Here is a 12,092-nt window from a genome sequence, read left to right as displayed (position 1 = left end):
ATTCCAACTTGGCATGAAAGCAGAGCCTTCAAAAAAAAACATACCCTTTGCCAATCATCATCAGGTACCACTCCTCTTCCCCAATCTCATTCATCGTCACCCTTCAAAAAAAACCTTTAAGCCTTAATGTCCTATTTTAATGCCTTTTAATCGTTTTGCTAAAGAATAATTAAAATGTCTCTAAATTTGGCAGTCTAAACAAATCTCAAAATATACTAACCCAATAGTTTCTTAAGCTAAAGTTTCTTAAAATGTTCACACTCTTTTCTTAAACTCTCCACATCCATTTTCCTCACTAGGAGTTAAAAAACTTGACAGAAGTTTATTACTACTACTTTCAATACCAGGCCAACCGATTTGTTCCCTAACAGGGAAATTCATTAGCTCTTCACTAGAGCTAATGATTGGGTGAGAAAACATACTGAGGGTTAGCTTAATCAAAAGATAGCCAGAAATTCCCAAAAGAAATAGAAGCAGAGTTAACTTAAATTTACAAATGATTGTAAGAATCACATTCTATTGCTTGATTTCGTTTACACCATCCAATTAAAAAAAAAAAAAAAGCCAGAGATACTGGTGTGTTTTTAAACTTGAATGAAAGTATTAACCTTTTCCTTATTAGCCATTTCAGAAACTTCTGATGAAGAATAACATGGTTTAAAGATGGGCAAGACCAAGAAGAATGAGGAAAGAAAATACACAGTCTACAAGTATAACTAGGCAGCCCCAGAAAGAGATGGAAATGAATACAAGCTTCAGTATCTATAAATTTAAATTTAAAATGAGGTGAGTGGATTTATCTCTTACAGGCGCTTCTCCGTACCCAACACAGTAAGTAGAAAGGGGAGGATTTTATTAAAAACGGGAGACGGGTATTAAAAGGATTCAGAATGAAAGGTAAGAAGTCAATTGTTTTTGTTCTCAAAAACTTCTATCATCCTTCCAATAAAAATCCCCCAGCCAGGCGAGTGTTTTCTCTTCCCCTTGTTTATGTATTATTTTATGTGAGCAACAACTCTACAATTTCAGTGTCTCTGGAATCCATTAGGCATCCATAAAAATGAAAACAGTGTTGGTGCTTTGCAGAAATAAGCAAAACAGGAAACTTAATTTCTATTTTAATATAACAAACAGCAAATCGCCTTGACTGAAGAAGCATCTTTTTAGTCATCAATTGGGACACATCTTTGAAGAAATTCCCTGGGAGGAAAGAATGGCTTTTCCAAGTACGGTGGCAGCAGTCCCTCGACTTACAAGCTTTCTCTGCTCCTCAAAAAACTCCAGAAGTGCCTGGGATTAACAGAAACTCCGTAAAACTTAAGGAGTGCTTTAGGGACAAAGCACTCTTCCCGCCTTCAAAATACAGTATTTACCTTCCCATCACTAAGGGACATTACCAAAAACTACTACACACACTACATCAAAGACACCCTCTCCACCAAACCAATTGAAAAAGTGCTTCATAACACACATACACACACGCCCCCCGAAGTTTCCAAAAACAGTGGCCCGAGTGTACTTGAGATCAAACACTGTGCGAGAAATGTCCAGAAGAACTACTGCTTATACATTACTCTTACCTTCATGACCACTCACGTTTTAAAATCTCACGTCCGGAACGCATCACATCCGACGTGCTTTATCCCCTTACCACACTAAGAACGCAAAGACTGGCGGCAAATCGGAGCAACTTACTTACCATCAATCTGAACACCCACCCCAAACCCTGCACCGTCTCCAAGGGGTAGAGCAACTGAGTACAAAGGCACTTGGTGGTTCCCTCTACCTTGGCACCTCTCTTTCTCCCACTGAGTCTCTGTAAATTCCAAAATACACCATGAAAATCTCCGCACAGAGCACTACCAGACCAGTCGAGAAGTAATCGGTTTGTCCCTTCCACAGGGGCCTTGGAAACCCGGACCCTAAAAGCCAAGATGACTTGGGGGTGTGACCTGGGCTGCTCCCTCCCCTTTACTCCCCTCACTGGAACTCCCTTGTCGTCGCGGCTACTCACCAGACCAGAGAGCACAGAAAGAGGCAGGAGACCAGGGCCAAGGCCCGCCGGTGCTTCTTCATCTTCTCCTCCTTCTTCCCCCTGCCAGAAGGCGGCACATCCTCCCGGCAGCCGCCACTGCCGAGGCCAAGATGGAGGAGCCGGAGCAGGAGCGCGAGGATGGGACCGATAGTCCTAAGGGCTATGGCGATGGCTGAGCGGCTCCTCAGTGGCTCGCGTCCTGGCAGCCCTCTCTGAGGGCCCCACAGCGGCGCGGACAAGGGCGCCTCACAGGACTCCGGGGACCGCCGCTGCTGCGGCCACCGGCTCGTCCACGCCCGCCTCCTGCAGCCGCCACTGCCGCCCCATATCCTCCCCGCCCGCCGGGGGCCTTGCTCCGTGAGGCCAGCGACCAACGGCCGCCGCGTACTCGCCTCTCAACAGCCAATCGCCGGCGGGGCCGCGACACCTCACACACCGCTGAGCTGGAAAGGGACGCGTCACCCACGTCCCGCGGCGCCCGCACCCCCACCAGCCTCTGCGCAGGCCACGCCCCCTTCGACGTCGCAGGCGGAGAAGCCGGAGGCAGGAGACCACATAGCGCAGGAGCAGACGCGGTCGCCGCTCCGCCCGCCCCAGGTCCCGCCCACTTGCTGGCTCGCGTTCAGAAAGTCGGGAGGAGCACCGTGAGCCTCAGCATTTCCCCTTACAGTGGCCCGCCCCTCGTCCCGCGCGCGCTGAGTCCGCGCAAGGGCCTTTGGGAGTTGTAGTTTGCCTTCCAGAACCCGTTTTTCTCTTTCCCTGTCCCTCCTAGAATCCATGGTTTTGTTAGAGAAGTCTATAGTTTCGCTGCTCACCACGAGACTGATCAGCTTTGGAACTGTTGCACTATTTTCCTCTTTTGAGCACAGTTCGTGGAATGGCCTAGAATGACGGGGGTGAGGGTTGTGAGGGAAGCTGCACTAATAAAATTTAAAGCCCTTTCCCTGTGTCAATGGACTGCCCCATTGAGCTAGATGTTGATTGGTAGATGGAAAGGGGCGTGCCAAAAATCCTCTCATCTGATTGGTTGCAGCGGAAAACCTTTCGCTTTTTCTTCAGCAAGAATTTCGACGCTTGCCGGGTTCCTCGTGCTTCGTTGGTTTTCGTTCTGTTGGTTTCGAACTTTGGGTTCTCTGAGATTGAGTTGGAAGGGAGGAGTTGTCCCCATTAGAGGAGCACCCACAGACGCTCCAAGTCCTGGGGTTCACCGAAAGTGGGGAAGGCAGTCGCTTACACTCACCTAAGAAGAGCAAAAAGTGACCACTTCTCAATACTAAGTAACGGGGCAGCATGCCCATTCCAAGTGTTTACGCCGCTGAGGGGACGGAGGCTGCAATGGTCTGTGCCTTGGAACATGGCATAATGTTTAGTGTGAAAAATGTTTAAAGGACGGGTTACTTATTGTTCATGTGGCCGTAGGGAAAAAACCCTCAGTAAAATGCCCACCTAATGCCTAATTTTGAGCCGCGGAATTTCCTTATGAACCTTCTAAGTTGAATTGGATGTTAATTATAGTCCCAAAGAACTGAATGATTTGACCTGCTCTGTAGTTCTTGGATATAAGTCAATTTGATGTTAGAGAAATTATACAAAGGGTGATAATTTTTGTTTTAAAGGAGTTCACCCTGAACTGCCTTTTCTGGCAGTAATTAGGTAACAGTTCCACTTATCTGCTGATGCCACTCTTAGTATATGACAATAAAATCCTTTCATCTGTCACCTATTGCGGGAAGCAAGTATTTATCTCACCCAAAAACAGTTTCAAATGATTAATATGCAAGTTTAAAAGAAAGTAGGGGCAATGAAAGGGTAGGGATAAATTGACATTCTTTACCATGTTGGACACCCTTTTCCTCTTACTCCAGGAACTTTTATTCAGGATAGGAAACAGCTGAGGTATCCCTCAGCTGATCCTCAGTACATCACAGCCAAAGAAGTTATATTAGAATACATGCTTATCTCAAATCTAGGAAGTTATCAAGCTACGTCGCCTAACCCTCTCATCCCAAACTCACAAACTCATCCACTTATTTTCCACCAAGTCCCTGCAATGATTTTTTGAAACATGCAAGTACAAATAATTTTACTTTTTTCTTTCTCTTTCTTTCCTTCCTTGACTGACTGCCTGCCTGCCTGCCGTCCGTCCGTCCTTCCTTCCTTCCTTCATTCCTTCCTTCCTTCCTTTTTCTCCTGCAATTGGAGCTTTAATTAATACCCCTGTGGTAGGCTTTCCATTCACTTAATTATCATCCAATTATTAGCTTTTACTATTTCAATCTATAAATGTTCTTTTCTCTTTTTGCAGCTTCATTTCCATGGTTTCATGTTAAGGTTTAATCCTTCAGTACTCCGAGCTTTTTCCATTTTTTTCTTGGGCAATTTTAATTTTCAACTATACTGTTGACTCCCAAACCTATATCCCAGCCTCTTTTCAAGTAATTGCTGGACATATTATTCTATCACTTCCAATTTTACCTGCACAAAATAGAACTCATTTTCCCCATAAATTAGCTTCTTCACGTGACTTTCTATATTTGTGTTGATTCTTTCCTATTCTAAGACTTCAGATGAAATAAATAGAAGTTCCATAGAGCTGACCTTTAAGGAACTGGTAGACATTTTTCCACATATCTGTTAAATATAATGAGAAAAAGAGGAGAGAAAATTTTCTCACAACTCAATAGACAAGTATAAGAAAGTGAATAATAGTTATATAAAATAAAACTAGATGAATGTCAACATACTTAAAAGTATAACATATGCCAAAAATGGCAAGAAATAATATAGAAAAAGAGCATGTATAATGTATAATCTTTAATATATAATATTTAATTATATATATAATCTTTTAAGGCTTAGGCTAAGTAACCACCATCGACCACCCCTTAACTATAATACAGTAATTCTCAACCTGGGGCAGACTTCCCCCCAGGGTGAAATTGGCATTGTGTGAACACATTTTTTGCTTGTCACATTGGAGAAGTACTACTGGCATCTAGTGAGTAGAGGCCAGGGATGCTGTTTCACATCCTACAGTGCACAAGAAAGCCCTCCACAACAAAAATTATTTGGCCCAAAAAGTCAAAAGTGCCAAGGTTGAGAAACCCTGCTATAACAGAATCTCCCAATTCAATAAAATCTATAAAGCACTGACCACACACAGGATAACTCGTTTGCCCTGCAGATCCTTGGATTATTCAGCAAGTCACTAGGGCCTAAACTGCACAATGAACATGAGTTCTCCCATTCCTAAAAGGGTGACTAAACCAGAAACTCTGGGCAGCTCAAGTCCCTGCCTTGATAAAGATCAGATACTCTGTTTGCTTATGGTAAAAGAGAACAAGCAGACCTTAGAAAAGGAACCAACCCCTTCTGGCTATCTCATTTGTTCTTTATCTCATATACAAATCATATTTAAGACACCCAAGAGAACTGTGTTGTCTAAGTTGGTGGTATTTCATGAGCAAGCTTTTACGTATTTTGATTTAGTTGAAAAATTACCTGCTCCTTTCAATATTACTGAGATCCTATATGCTGAGATCCTATATGTCTCAGAAGGATCTTAGAGACCAATGACATTTAGATGCTTCCAGAGTAAAAGTCAGTTAAAACAGAAGTTTCCTGGAAATCAGTCAAAGAAAGGTTGGGGAATGGAGAACAGACAAATAGACAATAAAAGAGACTAAATAAGATGGAAAAATGGTGAATGTGGCAATCAGCACTTAACATTTTAACCACATATAAAGTATAAACAGAACTTTTAAAACTGTTTGTCCCCCCGATCATCTTCTTTATGTATATAAATATGTGTGTAGAATAGTATATACCTTCTTTATTTAGTTACTACCTACCTGAAAAGAGCCTTAACTACTTAGCCGAATCTACCTTAACAGAGCACTGGTAATTTGGCCACTTCAGGAGGTAAAGGTAGAAATCAGAAGGAGTTAAGACATAGATTGCTTTATTAGTACAGTCTGAGAACTCAGTCTCTTGAGGGCGGGAAGATCACAGAGTGCAATGTTGGCATGCAGGGTTCTGTTTTTACTGCAAATAACAAAAGGTAAGATTTCCCTTTTTAAAAATTCTACTTTGTGATCCCAAATTCAGTCTTCTATCACTGAGTTAACATATGTGTATTTTGAAGATACACGAATTGAACAGGCTCATAATGGAATCAACTAGAGGAAGGGAATGATTACATGTGGGTAACAGAGAAGGAGACATCAAGGACGGTCCAATTTCTAAGAACGTATGTGCCATTATATGAGTAGGAAAGTCAGGAGTTGCAGATTTACAAGTTAAGAAGAATAGTATGGTTTTGGAAGCACAGTATTGAGGTTCTCGTGGAAGTATCTAGCAAGAATTTACAAGTACAAGATTCAAAATAAAGAGAGAAAGTAGCAACTGAAGCAGCATGTTGGGGATTGTAACTGATGTGTCCTTTAGTACCTCCTGTATAATGCTCTCAGATGAAGCTTCCTAAAACGTTATCTTCCTCATGTCCTTTCTTTGATGCAAAAATCTCCTACAGGTCTGACATATTTGTGAAATAAAGTCAGGTAGGTAGTAACTAAATAAAGAAGGTATATGCTATTCTACATACATATTTATATATATAAAGAAGATGATCGGGGGGGACAGTTTTAAAAGTTCTCTTTATGCTTTATATGTGGTTAAAATGTTAAGTGCTGATTGCCACATTCACCATTTTTCCATCTGATGTATTTAAATAAAGTCCTGCCTCCTTGGCCTGGCGTTCAAAGCTTTCCATAATCAAACCCAGTTGATGTAGTTCAAGCTTTATTTCCCACTGTTTTCTTTCATAACTCAACCTTCTCACCAGACCACACTGTTTGTTATGACCTGAAACACCTGTGCCTGCCCTCATGACACTGTTTTTATTTAATAGTCATTTGTCTCCCCAAGCAGTGAATAAATTCCTTATTGCAGAGAGATCATGTGTTTTATTGATGTATATCACACAGTGACTTTTTTTATTACAGAGGCCCAAGAAATAATTTTTTACTTTTTACTTATGTCCTTGTCTAGTCACCTTGAATTACAATTTGCCTTATAATTTAAATTCCTAGGAGTAGCAAGCCCTTAGGATGAGAACGTTTTATGCAATTGACTACTTTAGAGCACCTAGCCAACTATTTCTCTATAAATTACCAAATTAGCTTCTTAGCATAACATTATTTGACTTATGTCTGAATAGATTTTCCTAGGTTCTAGTTACCCTACGTAACCTGGAGAAATAAAGTGTTCAATAAATATTTATTGAGCCTTTTTTGTATTAAAGATGCTGAGACAGATATTTGCTCCAGGAAACCTTTAGTGTTCTAGTGGGGAGTCTTAATCTTCTGAACTGCACCCTTTTGGTAGTTTGGTGAAACCCTTTTCAGAATGTTTATAAAGGTATAAAATAAAACACATAGATTACAAAGGAAACCAATTGTAGGGAAATACAGTTATTAAAATATTACGAAGCAAATTTGTGATCTAATAAGGTGTGCTTTTTCATTAATGCATAAATAACAAGGTCTAACAGCAGGTCTCCTAATGTCAATAATTCCAAAATGGTGATAAGTATAAGAGATATTCCAAGATACCTACAATATGCATAATGTGATATGAAAATATCTGTGATTAATATTGGTGACGAAGTTGTAGATATGGCCAGTACTACCACAGTTTGTTACCTACATTCACAATAAAATCAAATTCTAAGTTTCAGTAGAGGTTAGGAGAATAGAGATACAATTATTATTCCATCCATGGACCTGTGAATTATATACATGGATCCCAACTAAGAAGTCCTGCAAAAGAGCAATGTTTTTTAAACTGTGGGGTCGCAATTCATTAGAGAGTCAAGAAATAAATCTTGAAGGAATCCAGCAGCACTTTTTAAAAACTAAAAGACAATAATTTAGAAAATATCAGAGTGTGTCTCAGCAAGAAGAAGTATTTTTGTGGGGCACTCTTATTTCAGTAGTATAGGTGATGTGTGTATACGTGTGTGTGTGTACTGTTATATATATATATATATATATATATATATATATATGCATACTAGGTTGCAATGTAAAATATATGTCTGGGTTTTTGTTTTGTTTTGTTCGTTTTTTGTTTGTTTGTTTGAGACAGATTCTTGCTCTGTCACCCAGGCTGGAGTGCAGTGGCACGATCTCGGCTCACTGCAAACTCTGCCTCCCAGGTTCAAGCATTTCTCCTGCCTCAGCCTGCGGAGTAGCTGGGATTACAGGTACACATCACCACACCTAGCTAATTTTTGTATTTTTAGTAGAGATGGGGTTTTGCCATGTTGGCCAGCTGGTCTTGAACTCCTGAGCTCAAGTGATCTGCCCACCTCTGTCTCCCAAAGTGCTGGGATTACAGGAGTGAGCCACCACGCCCTGCCAAATATATGTCTTAAAGTGAGTTACAGTCAAAATAATGTGAAAGCCACTGCTCTAGGGGAAATGAAATACATAAGATGTATGGAATAAATGCCTCCAATAATATGAATTGTGAGTGTCACAAGATTTTAGAGGAAAAGGAAATTACCTTTTGTGAGGAAATTGTCAAAGACTTAAAAGAGGCAGATATGATGTGGTTCTTTAAAAATAAGTTTGATTTTCATAGAGATATGAAGAGAAGGTATTTCAGGTATAGGGAACAGTAAGCACTAGAATCCAATTCAAAACTATTTTACAACCCTTATGTGCCTTCTAATTTTAATTTACTTGACACTTATTTGGTATTCTGTGTTTGAAATAGTGAAGGTGAGCTCTAATCAAATAAAGTAAACAGGTATTTTTTAAACACATAAAATACTTCACTATAGGTACTGTGGGGATTTTTTAAAAAAGCGTTAGAGATATTATTTTCTATGAAACAAAGTATTCAAGAACATTAAAATAACAAAATGTGGTACAAATACAAAGTGATCAAAGTTCAAGATAATTAAATTGGGGTAAAGATAATATATTCATTGCACAGATGCAATTACTTTTACTCACAAAACCCCATAAAACAACAGAAAAGAGTCTGTTTGTTCGTTAGTACCCAGGCTGCAAGGATGGGAGATCAGGTGAGAGGGCCATAAGAAAAAAACCTTGAAGCTGGAAAGCAGGTAAGTAAGAAATGCTTCCTAACATGATGATATGCTGATCTGACAAGCCTAGTTTACCACCTTTAATAATCCTGGCATAATTAATAATAGTACCAACTTTTACTTTTGTAGGAGTGGAAAAGATGTGATATTTTTACCCATCATAAGAGTCACAGCTGACACTCCTATAACAAAAGACTGGTTAACGAAGGAGAAGCATAACAAATTCACTTAATCAAAAAGTTTTACTTGACACAGGAAACTTCAGAAATGAACACACAAAGACCTAGGTAAAACTGTCCATTTTTATGCTTGGATTCAATGAATAACGGACAGCCATGTAGAAATGTAACTGGACAAAAAGGGTATATAATGATAGTAGATATTGTCTAATGGCATGATCATGTCTAATGGTAATAAACTGAGAGGGGAAAACCCAACAAGGACTGTCTGTTCAGATTCTTCTTGGCCTCTCTGTGTAGCATTTCTTCCTTCTGGGTATAGGGCATGACCTCTTTTGGAATGATAGTCTTATAATCTACAATCAGACATGGTAGGCCTATAACCGACTATCAGATATGGTAGGTCAGATAACTTCTTTATGGCCAGCTGCTACACAAAAAAGCAGGAGAAGATTAGAGTAATATTTCTGGGTTTTATGACTAGCTTTGGGGAAGAGGAGCTCTAGTTTTCATGACCTGCCTCAGGGAAGGAGAGGCAAGAGACAGGAGGGCACAGAGAGACTTTGCCCTGAGTCCTTCCAATTTCCTTTAGTTCAAAGTACTCAGCATGCCAAGGCTTCATACTTTAGGGTATCATTTCCTGAGCCCCAGTACTTTCAAATGTGTTTTAGTTTGAACAATAAATAACATGGTCAACCTCAATACAAACAGACATGAGAAAACTGAACCTTAATTTAGCAAAGAGAAATGGCAAAATTGATTCAATATGACATGCAGAATCCCCAAAAGGCTCATTCAGGAAATAGCAGCACCAAGTCCAGCTGGCAGTGAGATTAAAGGTATATGTGTTTGGGGCCCAGCACAGTGGCTCACACCCATAATCCTAGCACTTTGGGAGGCCGCACTGGGTGGATCACTTGAGGTCAAGAGTTTGAGACCAGCCTGGCCAACATGGCGAAACCCTGTCTCTACTAAAAATATAAAAATTAGCCAGGCATGGTGACACACACCTGTAGACCCAGCTACTCCAGGGGCTGAGGCATGACAATTGCTGGAGCCCAGGAGGTGGAGGTTGCAATGAGCTGAGATCATACCACTGAACTCCAGCCTGGGCAACAGAGCAAGACCTTGTCTCAATAATAATAATAATAATACAATAAATAATAAATTAAGGTATGTATGTTTGGAGCTTGTGGTGGTAGGAGGTGATTGCAAATTAAGAACTATCAGATACCCTCCCCAACTCTACATGGCTAGATGACTGTCCCTACCCCATCCCCAGCAAAAGACTACAGATTTATTATCAGGGGAGAAAAAGATAAAGTCTGGACTTGGGAATGCCAAGCATAGTTTACGGCAGGGGTACCATGCAAAAAAGTAAGTGCATTTTTGTGACAACTAGAGATTTGAATAAGAACTGGGCATTAAGTGATAAAAATTATTGTTATTTTTTCTTAAATATGACAATATTACATGTGCTTATGTAGGAAATGTTCTTATTTTTGAGGAGATATGTGCTGAAATATTTAAGAGTGAAGTCCACGATGATACCCTAGCTTCAAAAGTTTAGAGAGGAAGAGAACAGCTATGGCAAACTGTTAACAATTGTTGAAGATAGATGGAGGATACAGGGGTAGTTGTTGTGCTATTCTTTCAACTCTTCTGTATGTTTGAAGTTTTTATAATAGCAATTTTGCGGGAAGAAATGAATGAGGACACATTTGAAGCTGAGACCTCAGGTGTCTTTCTGCATCAGCAGCCATTCTCTCTCTCTAGGGAGAGGATTGGAAGAATCTTCTCTGAGAAATCTGATCATTCCAAGAGGAAATAAATAAAAGATGACTGATATCTGACTTTTCCCAACCAGTTCACCCTACAGGGAAGGTCATAGTCAAGCCCTTACCGTGTACTCAGAGTATCCAGTCAGCATTTTAGTGCTCCACTCTTAAAAAGGAAGAGGTAACTAATGATTACCAGGCATGAGAAAAATGCTCTCACATGACAGATGGAGATGAATATTCATAAATAGGAAAATGAAACAAAAAACAATTTGGAGAATAATAAAAACGATACATTGAGAGAGAAACAAAAAATTCTAACATTACCAGATACTGCCACCCTATAATAGGAGTAGGATACTATAAGAAAGGGACCTGTCGAGAACAGCAACAATCATCAAAAAAGGTCTTGTAAAGCAAAGCCATGAAAGAAGAAAGAAAAAATTCAATAGAAGAATTAGAAAATAAAGTCAAAGAAATCATCAGAAAGTGGCCAAAAAGACAAGAGACTAATCCAGGAGGTCTAGTATACATATACTAGAAAGAAAAGAGAGAAAACAGAGGTGAGAAAATAAATATTTTTTCAGACATTTTCCTAGATTTGAAAAATCTAAGTTTCCAAACTGAAACTTATACATCCTAGTCTAAATGCCTAGCACAGTGGGACTGTGCCTCAGTTGACATTAAGGCACATCACTGTGATATTTTGGAAACACTAGAGAAAGAGATCACAGAAGTTTTAGAATTAGGAGAAAAAGATCACACATTCAAAGAACCAGAAATCAGAACCATTTCAGACCTCTCATTTACACAGGAAGTTGAAAGATAGTGGAGTAATAATGTCTTTCAAACACTGTAGGAAGATTATTTCCAACCAAGAATTCTATGCTCAACTAAACTATCAATCATCAGGGGCAATAAAGACATTGTGAGACAAGCAAGACTCCAAGAAATTTACCTGCTGTGTGGGCCATTTCTCATGA

At 39.9% G+C, this 12,092-nt stretch overlaps 1 protein-coding gene across 6 annotated transcripts in view; it reads right to left on the bottom strand.

Annotated features, from left to right (window-relative positions):
- SUCO (SUN domain containing ossification factor) overlaps positions 1–3,164 on the bottom strand; it is a 79,749-nt gene extending 76,585 nt beyond the window's left edge. For 4 of the 6 annotated variants that reach the window (XR_010117631.1, XM_063627295.1, XM_063627296.1 and 1 more), the window contains exon 1: positions 2,015–2,539. Coding sequence is in view for 5 of the 6 variants with exons in the window: in XM_063627295.1 (XP_063483365.1) it covers positions 2,015–2,076 (62 nt within the window). In the remaining variant the exon portion in view is untranslated. Of the gene's footprint in view, positions 1–2,014; positions 2,540–2,713 lie in introns of those variants that run through there. The other 2 variants (XM_063627294.1, XM_063627298.1) reach the window with 2 other exon arrangements.
- Between the last annotated feature and the right edge of the window lie 8,928 nt (positions 3,165–12,092).

This window comes from Symphalangus syndactylus, chromosome 12 (assembly GCF_028878055.3).
Source record: "Symphalangus syndactylus isolate Jambi chromosome 12, NHGRI_mSymSyn1-v2.1_pri, whole genome shotgun sequence".
In the NCBI taxonomy this organism is placed as follows: domain Eukaryota; kingdom Metazoa; phylum Chordata; class Mammalia; order Primates; family Hylobatidae; genus Symphalangus; species Symphalangus syndactylus.
This window is presented reverse-complemented; position numbering and strand designations above follow the sequence as displayed.